We start from the raw sequence: 17,352 nt of genomic DNA, 5'->3' as shown, positions 1-17,352 counted from the left end.
AAATAGCGAGTTACATCTTTTGCATGCACATAGAGTGCCTATCTGTCATTATTCTCTGATCTTTCTTCTTCCTCCACCCAAAAATTGTGCGTTGTGCTTTCTATACTTTTTACGTAGCCATATTTTCTATTTATGTTTATTAGTTAATCCAAGGGAACCTCTCTTATTTAGTGCAAAAGAGACAGTAAAATATGTTTATAATGGCCACCATTGATATATCACTTTATACTAATGAGCATTTTTTAGCGTTTCTGCGATGAGAGAGGGGCAGAGGAGTAATCCAAGACAGAAGCGTTTTTGTTAACGCAAAGTGTATCTTGTCATAAGATCTATCGAGAGACACTTGTTTGTTTACGTATGCGCTATTATTTATCATAGAAAAACCGGATAAACATCAAGTTTGTTCCACAATTGCATTTATATTTTGACCCCATCACTTGGCCCTCCCCCCCCATTCCTTCTCCTATTTGGCATCGAAGAGCCCAGCCGAAACTGATAAGCCATTGACCACAATTATAGTTTAGTAATATCGACTCCAAATAGTGGTCCTTTTGACTAATATGTACCAGCAAGTGTATCTCTTCTCATCATTGTCAATCAGAGCCTTGTGAGAACCACTAGTATTATCATCACGTCAGACGTATAAAGTAAATGACGTAATGAAATTGCTGCTCACTGGCATGCTCAACTGGTATGCTCTGTTTCTCTGGCATGCTCTGTTTCTCTGGCATGCTCTGTTTCTCTGGTATCAGGATCTCTCGCCAACACATCTTTGGCTTCGAGATCAGTTTGGGGGGGATGTGCTATGACACAGAAACACTCGCACACATTGGTACTATTTAGGGTTGCTCGGCATTGTGCTCCCCGCCCAGAAAATCTAGCACCGATCTCTTATCTTTATTTCTTTTTTTTCTGTTTTCTGCTACAATTACTTTTATAATGGTAATTGATGGAAATCCCTGCACTGTTCTCTCCGTAAATTCCGTTTTTCGGCACGCTGCTAAATAAGGACTCGCACAGACAGAGGTGCACGGAGGACGCATCCGTCTTTCTAATTTGCAAATGCTGGTTTGCTTGATCATCTCGCACAAGCGCTTTCTCTATTGGGCTTGGGAGGGTTGGTGCTGGGTTTGTCTCCAGAGTAGAACACCCGTACAACTCCATCCCTATCTTCCTGTTATGCAGCCCAAGTAACTCCTGTACAGCCGTGTTTTAGCACCGTGGCATCAGGAAAAGAAATGTACGGACTTTATTCTATCTGCCGAGTAAACAGCCGTACATCCCCCCTCCCTTCTTCTTTCTTTTTTTTTGCTACCTGCCTTTATTGAGTCCTCCACCTGTCTCTCTGAGTCTTCCCACTCCGACTCCGGGCAGTACATCCCTCTCGATGCCCACACCCGTGGATCCGTCGGAAGCACAGAGCACAGAGCACAGAGCACAGAGCACAGAAACACAGAGCACAGAAACACAGAAACACCCCGAGACAAAAGACCGATCACCCCCCACTGAATATCCCGTACCACAAAATGGATCGAAGAGGTGCTTCGTAATGGTTCTCTGCTGCTTCTCATATTCTATGCTTACATTTTCTTTCTTTTTTTATTCGGTGAGATACGGCGACGCAGACGGAAACGCAGGAATGTTCTTCCTCGACTGTGATTTGGGTACTACGCAGGTCTCTGAGAGAATCAGTAGTGCCCAATATAAGCCCAATGGAAGGACTTTTAACAATAATACCGATGAGCTGCCCAACCCATTCTAATATTTCAACCTAACATTACACACTGAGTTGGGATTGTACTGGACCCTTTAACAAATGATGAATACAACACAAGAGTTTAAGAAAAAAAAGAAAGTAATTTTGACCCTTTGTCCTATTATTGGGTCAAAATTATTAATAAAGCACTACTCCGCGTATATTTTTTGCTTCCAATCCCTCCCTCCCCATAACCTCCCCCATAATTTTATGGGAAATCAATTCCAATCCCATGGAAGTTCTCTCCATTAACCAAAAAAAAAATTTTCTTTTTAGCTTGTTTCTTTTTGCTTCGAAATTGCTATATAAGTTGGACATCCAGCTCTCTAAGTTGGTATATTCTCTTTGAAGTTATGAATACCAATAAGTACTACAATACACAAACAAATACAAGTTCGAAAAAAAAATGAGTAGTTCTAATAAAGATTCCGAGTCTTTTGAGAATTATCCTTCGCAAAATTCTGACAACAGCTACAAGAGGGATGATCTGGATCCAGATACCCTCGAGAAGGAGGCCAAGATCGAAAACCCTAACGGTAAGAGCGCCTACATCGCAGTGAGTATCTCCTGTGCTTTGGTCGCTTTCGGTGGTTTCATCTTCGGCTGGGATACCGGTACCATTTCCGGTTTCGTCAACCAAACTGACTTCATCAGAAGAATCGGTTCCAAGCACGCTGATGGTACCTCATACTTGTCCAAGGTTAGAACCGGTCTAGTTGTCGGTATCTTCAACATCGGTTGTGCCATCGGTGGTGTTGTTTTGTCTAAAATCGGTGATACTAAAGGTCGTAAGGCCGGTCTGGTGACTGTCGTGCTAATTTACATTGTCGGTATCGTGATTCAAATCGCTACCATTGACAAGTGGTACCAATACTTCATCGGTAGAATCATCTCCGGTTTGGGTGTTGGTGGTATCTCTGTGCTTTCCCCAACTCTAATTTCTGAAGTCGCTCCTAAGGAATTGAGAGGTTCTTTGGTCTCTCTATACCAAATCATGATCACTTTGGGTATCTTCTTGGGTTACTGTACTAACTACGGTACCAAGAACTACTCCAACTCTGTCCAATGGAGAGTTCCTTTGGGTCTATGTTTCGCTTGGGCTTTGCTTATGATCGGTGGTATGACCTTCGTTCCAGAATCCCCACGTTACTTGATCGAAGCCGGAGATGACGATGCTGCTCGTAAGTCTCTATGTGCTGCCAACAAGTTGCCAGCTGAACACCCATTCATCGAACAAGAATTCACCATCTTGAAAGCCAAGGTCGAAGAAGCTAATGCCGCTGGTACTGCTTCTTGGTCCGAATTGATCACTGGTAAGCCTGCTATGTTGAGACGTACCATTATGGGTATCATGATTCAATCTTTGCAACAATTGACTGGTGACAACTACTTCTTCTACTACGGTACTACTGTTTTCAAGGCTGTTGGTTTGGAAGATTCTTTCCAAACCTCTATCGTTTTCGGTGTCGTTAACTTCTTCTCTACCTTCTTATCTTTGTTCACCGTCGACCGTTTCGGTCGTCGTAACTGTTTGCTGTACGGTGCCGCCGGTATGGTCTGCTGTTACGTTGTCTACGCTTCCGTTGGTGTTACCAGATTATGGCCAAATGGTCAAGGTAATGGCTCTTCCAAGGGTGCCGGTAACTGTATGATCGTCTTCTCCTGTTTCTACATCTTCTGTTTCGCTACCACCTGGGCTCCAATTGCTTACGTTATTATCTCCGAATCCTTCCCATTGAGAATCAAGACCAAGGCCATGTCCATTGCCTCTGCTTCCAACTGGATCTGGGGTTTCTTGATTGCCTTCTTCACACCATTTATTACCAATGCCATTAACTTCTACTACGGTTACGTCTTTATGGGCTGTATGGTCTTTGCTTACTTCTACGTTTTCTTTTTCGTCAACGAAACTAGAGGTTTGACTTTGGAAGAAGTCGATGAGATGTACGCCGAAGGTGTTCTACCATGGAAGTCCTCCAAGTGGGTCCCAGAATCCGAAAGAGATGACAGCTATGACGCCGATGCTTTACTTCATGATGACACACCATGGTACAAGAGAGTCATTGGTAGAAATTAATGCCGTCATTTGGGCACTACCAACTGATCACTATATAAATCAATTCTCAGATATGAAGAAGAATCCCAGGTGGATGAATAAAGTTCATTTGATATGAAACTCTGATTATTGCGGTAATATATAAGATTACCCCATTTTCAAACTAAATTTTTGTCATTGTATATTAGCATATTTTTTTTAAAATATTTCATGCATATAAAATTAAATTTCTTACGTTAATTTAAAAGGATATTATCATCAAATTCAACCCATTGTACTTAGTTATTGATTTCGCGAAATCGAACAGCAATTCCTAGTGATTACTACACATTATGATGTCCACATATCTTTGTAGTAAATGATGGACTAAAATGGACTCTGAGAAGTACTTTTGTAATATTGCATATAGAATATATGTATTTTACGTATATATTGTTTGCGAGAGATGTCAAGAAATTCTTGGAACACTAATCGAGAAAATATGCAAAATTAAATGTATGAGCTTTAGTATCATAAATAAAGCTATGACTTCTTAAATTTCTTTCCTAATTTAGGGTCCATCTTGGCATCACATTCAGTATGATTGTCAGTTCCACTGCAGCCAAATTGAACATTGCCTATACCTTTCAAAGGTGCCATAATATACGTTCCATTATCCCAGTCATTACACTTTATGACTCTTGAAGATTCCTTTGTGCATTCCTGTGTCTGAATTAATGCTTTTATACATCTTTGTTGTAACCACACTTGGACAGTTTGCCCAGCTTCCGCACCGCATTTAAAGGTATTCCCGATTCCAACTTCTTTGGAAATGGGCAATTTTAACAGAGATTTTATATGCTTAAAATCAGCATCTAATGTATCTTCTTTAGTCCAATTGTAATGGTACGCATACTTAAGTTTTATCTGATTATCGTTATCACCTAAACCTATATCGCATTTAGAGACTGGGAACCAGTCAGACCAAACTTCTTCAGTAGAGTTTAGACTCATAACTTTAAATGTATGAGTTTTTTTGTTCTTAGAGTAGACTTTTGTAGTATGTGGTTGAATACTGCTAGAGTCGGAAGCATCTTTGACCTTCTTGATATCAACGATTAAATTACCTGATCTCTTGTCCAATAATGGTGTATTCTTTCCAGCATACTTCTCAATGTAGTCGTGGAAGTTTCCCTCATCCGGGATCGTAACAAGATTGTCACTGTCATCGACGTCTAAATTGTTTTGTAATTGTGGTTCTGGAAGACCTGTAGGGATACCTCCCATGGCAGAAACAATAGAGACAAGTTCAAAGCATAGCAGCAGACATACCAATTTCAAAGCAAATTTTGGGACGTATGCTCTCCCATTCAAAGCGGACATATTTTCAGGAACTACTATGAGTGAGATATATATACAATTAGAGTATATATGAAGTGATGTGGAATGTTCGAGATACAACAAATAAAATAAAGCATAGAAAATGCCAAGAAAACGACCTCATAATACATGAACTTCCTTCGATTTAAAAGTTCCTATCTTATATATGAAACAAATATGTACAACTACATAATATGGTTGCATCGAAGGCTGAGGTTTTAAAAGACTTGTTGAAATAAAAGCCCTTAGTTGTAACACACAATGGTAGTAGTAAAAGAATTTAGGTATTACGTATTGTTTAGTTTTTCCCAACTTGTATTATAATTAATCAACAGGAACATTTGCTCAGAATAACTCTGTGCCCAAATATCAATATATTATTTATCGACACAAGTACTTCTGCCGAGAGGAACTTTACGTGCGATGAACTACTAAACTTGATATGTTAAGGTGCCGTTCGCCCAGAGCCTTCATCTTGCAGATGAGCCCAACGGTACTATTAGCTACTGCAATATCTAACAACGTTGCAAGGGTCAACGGGTATTATCAGTCTACATCCCACTTTCAATTTGACCATTTGCTTATATCAGTCGTTTTCTAGGAATTTTTCCGAATGGCTGCCAATGGTACTTCGAGAAAGATTTCTGGTGCAGTAAAGGTTCTCAATTAGGTAACCAGTAAAGAAGGCTCTAGCACTGACAAATTGTTGTTAGTGAAACGAATGAGGTGGATTAAAAAATCTGATATGGTTCTAAATGACTCTCCAACTTGAATTTCATAGTTTTACTCCCAAAAATTGGGGCATATGTATGAAACAAATTGATGAGCAGCGGGGAAAAGGAATCATATGGTGGAAGCAGGGCCAATATGATTCTCAGCTATCCAGGTAATTTTATGTATAATAGATTAAATATGAGTCATTTATAAATATATAGTCCTGGCTTTCTGTTTCTGGTTAGACCAAAACCAATTCACTCTGGTACAGTTTTGAAATCGACAGGTAGTTGAACCTGGAAAAAAGGAAGGGATTGATGAAATTAGTAGTTATCTAGTTGTTAAGAAAGCCCATTAAGTTAACAAGGCGAGGCACTCTTTTTTTCACTTGTCGGAATCGAATAGAATACGAAGGAAACGTCGATTTGAAAGTCAGTTTCTAAATTAATCAATATAAGAAATATACAAAGTAGATAAAGCTAATTAGTGATTTTGAAGGACGTGCGTTTACAGTAATTGATAGTTGGGAAACAGGATACCGTCCCATTAACATACAAGTATTATTTTTTTATTTTTTTAAGTGCTTTTTCATTTTTTTTTTTAACAGTTTAAGTCAGAGTCTGCTCTTTTTTAAGAATATATTATAATTATGGCGATAATTAACTTTACGACACGTCTTGTATATGAATGGCAATTTCATAGATCATTATTGATTAATCGGGACTTTCAAATAATAAAAAAAAAAGGGTAAATGAAAAAGATCGACAGCTACCCAGGTCGAAATAACAGAAAAAATCATTCAAATGTTTCTGAAGATTTGACCCAAACGAGAATCAAAGTGAGCATCACATTGGATGTTATCCTCTCCAGAACTACATCCCAAATGAACATTGTCGGCACCCTTCAATGGTGCATTAACACGGTTGAAGGCTGACCATGGACTACAGGTGACCTTACCATTGTTTTCCCTGCGACAGTCTTGCTTCTGAATATCTGCCCAGGCAACTCTTTGTTGGTACCAAATTTGACCTCTAGTGTGTGGTGCAATGTTACATTGGAATTGGCCACCCCATCCAACAGAATCACTAATTGAGTAACCGATCGATGCACCGACAACATCTGGTCCAGCATTCAAGCCCCATTCCAAAGACCAGGTGTAGGTATAGGCAAAGTTAACACTAATGGAAGCCTCAGCATCGTTCAGACCATTGGAAACACACTGGGAGATTGGGTACCATGGAGACCACCATTCACCTTTGTTAACGGTCTGCATTTGGTGCCAGGTTTGGTACCAACCATCATAGCCGTAAACCTTAACATCACGCTTGGCCATGGTGTCATTGCCAGCGTAGTTCTGGGTGATGTTCAACAAGACATAACCAGTCTTTTCGTCAAGCAATGCTTTGTCGGAACCTGCGTAAGTCAAGATGTACTCACTCAAATTTGCACTTTCTGGAACTTTGACGACATCCAAGTCACCCAAGAAAGCCCCAGTGTCAATTTCAGTAGTATTCAAATCAGTACGTCCTGGAGAGGAAGCGTCGAACGCATCGACAGCATTGAACAAAGCCAACGCAGCAGCAGCTTGAGTAAGAGTAGAAAATCCACCAAATTTCATGATATAAAAAAGTATCTGTAATATTAAGTTTCTGTTGATAATACTTGTTATCTTCTGTTTTCAACAAAAGTAACAAAGAGAAAGGCATATAATATCCTTCAAGAGAAATTAGTGTCACCTTTTATACCTTTTAAAAATAATCAAGACACAAAAGTTACAACTGTGGAGAGCATCACAATATCATTATTTGTAACCGCTCTCCATGACTTTCTGTGAGTTGTTCATCTAATTATTCAGATATTGGATGCTCGACCAATTGAGTGGCGAGAATTGTATTGAAGATTAGTTCTTTGCCGACTGCTGCTTAGAAAGTTTCCATTCTACCTCCAGGGCAATTTGGATTGAAGGTCATCCTGCAGTGAGTCACAAGCTTAAATTTTATTCAGCTTGTTATTCTCAAATTAATAGTATTAATGAACTTCTCCAAGTGACTAATAAATTAAGTTACTCTCAAACATTAAGTAGATATTTCTACCATACAAATTGAACCGTTTGATAAATACAAGAAACAGAGTGCTACTGGATTGACTAATAAACTTAACCCAATTCACCTAAAAAGAAGATATTTCACTATGCCACGAGCCAATCTAGTCAAAATTATTATTCAGTTATCATTTCTTGAATCATATTAGTTATGCTTACCACTTAATTTCGACGTACCGTTTTCAACCTTTATGATAGTTCAATACTTTTATTTTCATTTCAGCTGGTGAATGTATGCAATTGTACAACCTCTACCGTGACGCTCACAAAGATGAAAATGCTTATCAGTACTTTACAAACTACACCTATAACACTCTGTGAGTTAAGTCCAAAGAAGTCAGAATAACGGGACTAATTATTGATGTTTCTCCAAAGGTGCGCATAATTTCCCCCCTTATCAGGAATCCAGTCTTATGGGGATAACTCTTCCTTGATTACCACTATAATTTTATTGACCAATCAATAGTTCTATGTCTTGTTTCGCAAATACATCTTGACCCACACGTTTCATACACTCAATTGTTTTCTTACAGTTCTGTAAACCTTGATTTTGTAACAATTGTTTTTGCAACCATTATTTCCTTAAGCAACCGTTATTTGTAGGTACCACAATAACTTATGAAGCTTTCCAGCTCTTTTCATATTTTTAGAACCCGACTCTTGGCATGAACTAAAATTCGGGATGACTCTTGATTATTGGTAACTTTCATAACTCGTAAATCATTTCTAATTGGATCTCTTAGTTGTGAACTTGTTGCTTACCCATTTCGCTGAGACCTTAGTTTGTTACAGATGATCTTGAAGACAACTTCAAAAAAGTAGATCACTTCAATGTAGCTAGTTAAGCATATTGTTGAGGTTTTTGAACAGCCAATTTGAGAAGCAACCAAATTCATTCCTACAGCAATTTCTTTCTACAGTCACTTGTTGAGAAAGTTTAACATGCATTGTTGGACAACAAGACATGCGGAAAATGAGGGGTTAGTCATCTTTCCCTATCGCCATTGTGGTAATTCTATGAGCGATGGAATTTTTTTATTAACTATGCGAAATTTCAGTAAGTCACTTGTGTGATTGGACTGAGACATGTTGTATGGGGCTGTAGCAACTGAAAAGAAATATCTTGAGTATTCAAGAACCAAGTGATATACATTTACTAGATTAAGCACCATATAGAATCTTTTATTTTGAATGCAACAGTGACGATTATTTAGAATGCATGAATTTCAAGTAGTAAGATTTTTGATATTGAAAGCAATCTACTAGCTATTTGCATTTCCGTAGTAATTCTGCTTTGTAGTCAAGATAGATTTGAAATTTCAATAAAGTCACTCAAAATTAGTAAATTATGCCCCTATCTTTGAATTAATGGAAAATGAATTATGACAGTCGAGGTCTTTACATCCTGTCTTATCTTTCGGATGATTAACTAAATCAGTCTCATAATATGTGAAGTCGAAGATTTCCCTAAAGAGTATCATGTCATTAATGTGGTTGGGCCAAGAGAAATATCAACGTATTAAATTGCAGACAAGTTCAACTCGTTAGTAGGTTAATTGCCAGATATCAGGCCAGAACATTGAATGTTTCAACTACTAAGTTCTTCCACATGGAACATTAAGCATATATGGCGCATTGATCTTTGTTAAGTCTTAATATTGGTAATTATATCAATGGTCCAGATTTTGCTTTGGTGAGTATCAACTAGAAAGGAATGTTTGGTTTCAAATCCTACCCTTTTAAGAAAGTATTGCTAGTAGTACAAACCACAAACTCAGGCGTGATTTAATGTTTCCTTAGTTAGTATCTTGTATGTATCGTTAACCACCGTAGTCTTAACGCTATACATAGGAGCAAGAAATACTCCCAATATGATATCTTAAGATAATGACGCACAATATAATAGTAAAGAATAGAAGTGTTATCTGCGTATTGTTTAAGGTCGACATTTACTTAGAATAAGTGCTCACACCGTGTGAACAAATTCGCTGTAATTAACGAAACGTGGTATATTGTTACCAAAACATAAATAGAACGTAGATTATGAGATAAGGATAGTAAATTTGTTAACTCTCATAGATCATTATAATCGAAAGAAAGCAACCAATTTTATTAAATAGAGTTTTGATTGGTTAACCACGCTCTCCATGTAATTGTCGTTTATTGTTTATTTAGACTAAAGATGATAAAGGCCAATAAAGAGCTCCATAGTACAGAACTAGCCGACTGAAGAGTTCCATTACCGGATGAATCATGGAAATTTTATTAAAAACCACGTATTTGAAAAAAATTAATGTTTTATTGACTAAATAACACCTATGTGAATACAATACAGATCATACAATATATAGGTTTTTTAAAAGCACTTCAATAATCTGGACATTTATCTCCAGTGCTTTGATCTAGACCTTATAATATGCTATGCTCATCTAATATTCAATGCAAAGTAACATAAAATAAAAACAAAAAGCTTTCCAATTTGAAAATTATGATAGGATATACAAATAAAAAGTGGACTTTTTATCATTTTATGTCCTTCAAATGTTTCTGAAGATTTGACCCAAACGAGAATCAAAGTGAGCATCACATTGGATGTTATCCTCTCCAGAACTACATCCCAAATGAACATTGTCGGCACCCTTCAATGGTGCATTAACACGGTTGAAGGCTGACCATGGACTACAGGTGACCTTACCATTGTTTTCCCTGCGACAGTCTTGCTTCTGAATATCTGCCCAGGCAACTCTTTGTTGGTACCAAATTTGACCTCTAGTGTGTGGTGCAATGTTACATTGGAATTGGCCACCCCATCCAACAGAATCACTAATTGAGTAACCGATCGATGCACCGACAACATCTGGTCCAGCATTCAAGCCCCATTCCAAAGACCAGGTGTAGGTATAGGCAAAGTTAACACTAATGGAAGCCTCAGCATCGTTCAGACCATTGGAAACACACTGGGAGATTGGGTACCATGGAGACCACCATTCACCTTTGTTAACGGTCTGCATTTGGTGCCAGGTTTGGTACCAACCATCATAGCCGTAAACCTTAACATCACGCTTGGCCATGGTGTCATTGCCAGCGTAGTTCTGGGTGATGTTCAACAAGACATAACCAGTCTTTTCGTCAAGCAATGCTTTGTCGGAACCTGCGTAAGTCAAGATGTACTCACTCAAATTTGCACTTTCTGGAACTTTGACGACATCCAAGTCACCCAAGAAAGCCCCAGTGTCAATTTCAGTAGTATTCAAATCAGTACGTCCTGGAGAGGAAGCGTCGAACGCATCGACAGCATTGAACAAAGCCAACGCAGCAGCAGCTTGAGTAAGAGTAGAAAATCCACCAAATTTCATGATTTCAAAGCGAATGTAGTGAATGGTTTATTTGCTTGGTTATTTCCGAATTTATCATATAAGCACTACTAAAAGAAGACATTTATGTTTGTTACTTTTGGGTTCAAAGAGCTCTTTTTATATAAAAAATTTTCATGGTGGGTGCCATTAAACTGTTTACTTGGTTGCATCGAAAAATTCATATTTTTATCATTTTAAGTTGAACTAATAGAGCAGAGTATGCTACTTCTTAGTCACAGAAAGGTTCTAAGAAAAACATTACGACTTCATACAAATTATGAGGCACTTTCTTTTGTTACAAATATGGCGTCTTCATCTTATTTGCCAGGAAAGGAGAAGTCTAAACAATCAGGTTATCAAAATTACCCTCTATGTCTATTGTTACTAATAATATCATTTCTATTGTGCACTGTAATAAATAGAAGAAAACTAGATTCTATCAACTCAACGTAACTATTCTGAGAAATAATACTTGTGCTCTTATTCCTCCATTACCATAATTTTATGAACACCTTTTGTTGAGTTTTGCATCCATTTGCTTCAGTTTACGCCAAATAAAGAAATAAATTGTTATTAACAGCATTAGAAGTCCTCTGGTATAATTTAATTACTTTCTCTGACGATATTTACGAGCGCTACCTATATTGTATTCCGAAATTAACGAAGAGAAAGTGAGAGAACTAGCAGTAAATGGTCGCAAAACTGTAACAGGTCATCAATATAGGAGGGTATTGCTCACAGCTAATTTTCAGAATGTTATTTGTTGAATTACGTTTGCACTATGTCTTGCAACAAAAATTATAATTGCAACTTTCAAAAATACGAAAAAAAATAATATTGAAACGAGGTGCCCAACGCTAAATAGTACACTGAGCAAGAGACGAGTTTTATCAGTCAAATTAAAAAATAAAATCAAACTGTTACATAGATTTTGTCTTATTTTGCTTTTCTCTGGTTCGTCACCTTTACTAACATCCAGAAGGTAACTATTTAGAAATCAAAAACACAAGTATTCTCCTACACAATGTACCCAGAAAGTGTTTCACATTCTACTTGTACAAACAGCAGTTAAGCTTATTACTTTTTCAACTACAATAATTATTCTCATCAATACTATTATCAATAACAATATTCTTTCCCTGTTTTGACCATATCTATATCTATTATGAACTAGCCAAAACAGCTAAATTTGCGCTGTTTTAATAGGGACAGTCTAAGTAATTTAAATTATATACACTTAGCTATTTAGCACCTAATAAGTAGTAGCATAATATTTTTTTGGTTTTTTTAACGAGTTAAATGCGCGCCGTAGCTTTGGATTTTAAAGAGCTCTCGATACATAGACCGCCAAGTACAGTTGGTACAACATTTCTAACTGGAATGATTGTGAGGAAACTTTATGTAGTGAAGAATTCCCAGAAATCCTCGTGAAATACTAAGAGCCGTGAAGAATAGCGTGAAAACCTCCCGCATAATTTGACTTTGAAGTGAGAGATTAAGTTTTCGTTTTTCGCACCGTAACCCACTAACTCCGAGGACCATCAATTGTATATTTAGATGACGTCATATTACTTATAACTTAAACTTTGTACGTAATTTTACTGCTGTCAAAGCAACAGCAAGAAAACAAACACATCTGTCTTGGCAATTGCAAATTATGAAAAAAAGAAAAAAGTGTTAACGAACCATACGCACCTCTAACCGTCAAAGTAGTTTTTCGTATAATCAGAAATAAAATCTTGACATGTTTACACCTGTGCTGGCATAAAACATAAATTTCTCTGCTGTTAAATGGGTTAATTGAGTACAAACAAATCGTAGGAGCTAGAAAAAAAAAACCATAGTCCTAGTCGTGTCTTACTAGTGGTATCATTTTATGAGACATAGGCAATACAAACACTATTGAGAACATTTACAGAAACATGCGATCAAGAAAAGAAACTGTGCTACGGATCATAATATCGATAATATTTTATTTACGTCTTTTTCTTTTTCTTTCTTTTTTCTTCTTAGCTGATATAAGCAACTTGTCATTTACAGCCGTATTGTCAAATATCCTGCCACTTTCTGTGTTTACATAATGCCCCTATCTTGCAAGATAACTAGACATTCATATTTAGCCATCCAGATCATTTACGTAGGCATTTTTTTTTGCGGCTATGTTAACAATTTTTTCTTATAGCAGTAAGAGTTGAATATTGACTGCCGTTTATTCCTGCAAGTTAGTATTTTGCAACAACATCAAAACCGACAATTGTTCAATTTGCAACCATCGATAATAAAGAAAAAAGGTTTTCAACGAAATCTTCTTGCAGAAATTCTAGGTTCTAACGATACACTATACTAGATAAACAGAGATCTGACGTTCTACTGCATCCTTTATAGTCTAGCACACTTTATAATATTTTAGTTCACACAATTACTGAATCTAAATAAAAGAAAAGAAGTCAGAAATTAAAGACCTAAGTTTGTTGACACAATTAAACCGATCAGGATAATTTTAACACATTTATTATAATAGTTAGCGGTGGTAATGTGTTGTACGTAATATTCTGAGACCAGCATCAATGCTCTTCCCTCATCTGGATAATCATCTTTCACGTAACCTCCATTTTGTAAGAAACCCATATACTACCATTCTATGTACTGTTGGCTGCCTATACCAAAATAATCATTTTTAAGATTAATTGTGTTACTCGATCCCACAAGATGATAATAAGGAAAATAAAATTGTTATTCTTAGTAATTTTTGATATCAGTATGGAGATTAAACAAGAAAGCTACACGAGAGATCACCTATTGAGCATCGGTGAGTTTTTCGAAAGACGTATTAGAAGGTAAAATATTTCATGATATTCAAAGATATCCCAACTTGTATTTTACTTAGTGCCAAGAAAGTAGTAAAAAACGCTGGAAAGTTACGTATACGTGCTAACAGCGGCAAAAAGTTTTAATTGATTTGGTGACCTTGGAAAAAGCTCAACGAATAAAAACATGTAACACATTAAAGAAACAAAAAGAGATTTCGACCTGCTTCCCAGCTTATATGCCTGTATAATAATTTATCTAATTGTAATCCTACAATCTGGAGATATTGGCATCTGAAGTGTGAAATATCTGTTATCATCTTCTTTTATATAAAAGGGTGCTTATTAGATTCTCTATCAAAATGGCTCAGACTAACAAGATGAGATCAATAACAAATAGGAACCTTTATAGTAATATTTCTACATAAAATCAATAGTATTTCACAAATTCTGCATTATAATATATCTTGAAAATGATTTAGGCCAACATTAAAGAAAGTATTTTATCACTACGTAGAACAAACAACTTCTAATCTTGTAGAGAAAACATTAAGATAGAAGACTGCTGTTGTTATGTAACAGGAACGAATTTTCTCTGCAATATTTTTAATTGTAATTGAGGAAAGGTGGCAATACCACTCCAAATTAGGATCAGAGAATATTAGAACTTGAGAATAGCTTACTATAACCAAGTTCGATACCTTGCATTTTCCATCCTCAATGTCATATTTGAGGAATCATATGCAAGACGAAATTATTTATTTGTCAGAATAATATCTAACAAATATCATGACTACAATTCCTATCTGACAGGAACTATATTCCTGAAATTCACAGTAAGATAATAGTTCCAATAAAAAGTTTCTCACTTTTATAAAAATTTCAGCAACAATCGTGACGAAACTAATATCCTAGCCAGTCACTCATAAATGCCAGATGCACTTGTTATTTTTGTGTTCGTCAAAGACTAGCCTTCACGTACAATGTGTGGTGAAGGACATTGTTGCGATATTGTAAGATGATCTTGTGGAGTAGTTAGTTCATGTGTCCAGTTATACTTAGAAGACATGATGATAAGATAGTAATTCAAAACTCTAATGGAATATTATACAAAATATACTGCTAATCCTTCTTCATTATACAGAATAAGATACTAGAACTTAGGTTTAACTTCATAGACTAATAGAGATGAGGGCTCCTTTTATACCTTTCATCTTTGGCAGATAAACTGGTTCTAAGAAGCCCTAACTCGGTTTCTTTCCTGATTAGGAATCTTATCTTATCTTATCTTTCATAGACTAACTTCTGTACCGGTATGAGTAGTCTGCTATAGCCTTACGCCATGGTCGTTGAACGCTCATATTCTTGGACAGTATGATCATATAATCACTTTTGTTTAGAATAATAAGTAGGTTCGAGTTTATCTTAAATTTATGAGCTTATCTATATACTCAAAAACTTAATACTTTACACGGCTCTGATACAGGATGTGGATATTACATGTGGGGCATGTGTTGTCTTTAAGAGCCGCAGTATAACTTGAAATAGCCAATAATATCAAATTGATACCCCTGCACTCAAATAATGCAGAATATTTTATGGATAGAAAATAAGCAGCTTAACACGTTAAAGATATCTCATTAAAATCAATGCAGATTAGTACTCTTAATGCTAAGATCACAAAGAGAATTAAACCTAGAAAGAGCGATCAAATTCCAAATTATAGGAATTCTACAAAATGATTGTTATAACATATCCTCGGCATTTATATTATAAATAAAAAAACTAAAGCAAACATAACGTATATTATGAAACTATAAAATACCTCATCTAACTATTATTGCTTGAGCTCTTATTGCTTTAAGATGCCTTGCTCCGAATTGACCGAGACACTGATAAAAGAAAAAAGGGAAGATGCTTCACAATATAATAAAAACTTGTATCTACTGGTACATAGCCATTCTGATATGATACATAGTATTTTTTTTAGCACATACGATACTAATCACAATATTTATACGAGATTAAATACCTCAAGTAGAGTAATACCACTCTTATGCATTAGTCAAAGCTACAAAAGTAAACGATTACAGTCGTCAAATGCAAAACTAGCACATAATGCCATTAAATAGTATTGTATGATTAAAAAACAATGGAATTCAATAATAGATTACAATCACTACAATGAGAACGTGATTTATATATGAATTGGAAAACGAAAGACCAATTCCTTTTGCTAACAAAAAGTATTCAAACGCTGTGATTGTCTTCTTTCTGAAATTCAGCGCATACTTGTTGAATTTTCAGCTATTAAAAAAAATTGCTATTTCACCAATATTTAAGTTAATTTTTATTCATCAAAAAAGCAAATACAAACGGTTGCAATGTCTCCTCTCCATATAAACTTACTATAATTGCAGCTATAGCTTTGGCTAGTAATGGAAGGTTAACATGATATGCTAGAGCAAAATTTGAATGTCAAGTTACTACAAAAAAAGTACCAAAAATACGCTTCCCATCAAATGAATACTTTTTAATGAAAGGAAACAAGTGGGTTTCATGTTTCTTACAATCGGTTTGAACCAGGATATATATGTGGAACCTTGCTCCCAACAACCCCTCTATTCCATAGGTCTGGACAATTGGTATGTTAAAACAACCTCATCAAGTAGAATGGTTAACATGAGTGAGTTTCTCTTATCAACAACGATCTGTATCTTTTAAAATATAATCATGCCACTGTCTCTATTGGCCTATACAGTTCTATCAAATTTTGACACTATCTTCTTGCTGTAAAGAAAAGATGTACACAAAATAACTATTCCGGGGGGTCACAGATGGAAATAAAAAGCGAACCCAATGCTAAATTGGGTGTATACACCCGGAAAAACCTGAGATGGATACATGGTATTACCAAATGAATCTTATTAGCTAACACCCCCGCATTTGCCTCATTTTGTAATTTTTATCAAAGCTACAGAAATTAATCCGGAGGATATCCATCATATGACATTGCGGCATTCAACTAAATCGCAGTTAACAATACTCACTGTGCGCCACCTCCCTTACCCCCCGCGCCATTTCGCACTCCTTGGCCATCCCTTGCAACTATCCCAGTGCCCTTGATGGAATAATTATAGAAGAAAAGAGTCCCTTGCTAAAGTTTTTCCGAAATAATGGTAGTTGGGAAAAATTCTATTATG

General features: G+C 36.3%; 5 protein-coding genes across 5 annotated transcripts; 1 reads left to right on the top strand and 4 right to left on the bottom strand.

Moving 5' to 3' along the window:
* Positions 1-897: 897 nt before the first annotated feature.
* On the bottom strand, positions 898-1,164 carry GVI51_A02101 (uncharacterized protein; the record flags this gene model as incomplete). Its single annotated transcript, XM_444866.1, has 1 exon — positions 898-1,164. One exon carries the CDS (start codon positions 1,162-1,164, stop codon positions 898-900), a length of 267 nt encoding a protein of 88 aa, XP_444866.1.
* A 998-nt stretch (positions 1,165-2,162) lies between these two features.
* On the top strand, positions 2,163-3,833 carry HXT3 (sugar porter family MFS transporter; the record flags this gene model as incomplete). Its single annotated transcript, XM_444865.1, has 1 exon — positions 2,163-3,833. One exon carries the CDS (start codon positions 2,163-2,165, stop codon positions 3,831-3,833), a length of 1,671 nt encoding a protein of 556 aa, XP_444865.1.
* A 501-nt stretch (positions 3,834-4,334) lies between these two features.
* On the bottom strand, positions 4,335-5,174 carry GVI51_A02057 (uncharacterized protein; the record flags this gene model as incomplete). Its single annotated transcript, XM_444864.1, has 1 exon — positions 4,335-5,174. The coding sequence occupies one exon, from the start codon at positions 5,172-5,174 to the stop codon at positions 4,335-4,337; it is 840 nt and encodes a 279-aa protein (XP_444864.1).
* A 1,510-nt stretch (positions 5,175-6,684) lies between these two features.
* On the bottom strand, positions 6,685-7,503 carry GVI51_A02035 (uncharacterized protein; the record flags this gene model as incomplete). Its single annotated transcript, XM_444863.1, has 1 exon — positions 6,685-7,503. One exon carries the CDS (start codon positions 7,501-7,503, stop codon positions 6,685-6,687), a length of 819 nt encoding a protein of 272 aa, XP_444863.1.
* A 3,020-nt stretch (positions 7,504-10,523) lies between these two features.
* On the bottom strand, positions 10,524-11,342 carry GVI51_A02013 (uncharacterized protein; the record flags this gene model as incomplete). Its single annotated transcript, XM_444862.1, has 1 exon — positions 10,524-11,342. The coding sequence occupies one exon, from the start codon at positions 11,340-11,342 to the stop codon at positions 10,524-10,526; it is 819 nt and encodes a 272-aa protein (XP_444862.1).
* Between the last annotated feature and the right edge of the window lie 6,010 nt (positions 11,343-17,352).

Source organism: Nakaseomyces glabratus, chromosome A (assembly GCF_010111755.1).
Source record: "Nakaseomyces glabratus chromosome A, complete sequence".
In the NCBI taxonomy this organism is placed as follows: domain Eukaryota; kingdom Fungi; phylum Ascomycota; class Saccharomycetes; order Saccharomycetales; family Saccharomycetaceae; genus Nakaseomyces; species Nakaseomyces glabratus.
This window is presented reverse-complemented; position numbering and strand designations above follow the sequence as displayed.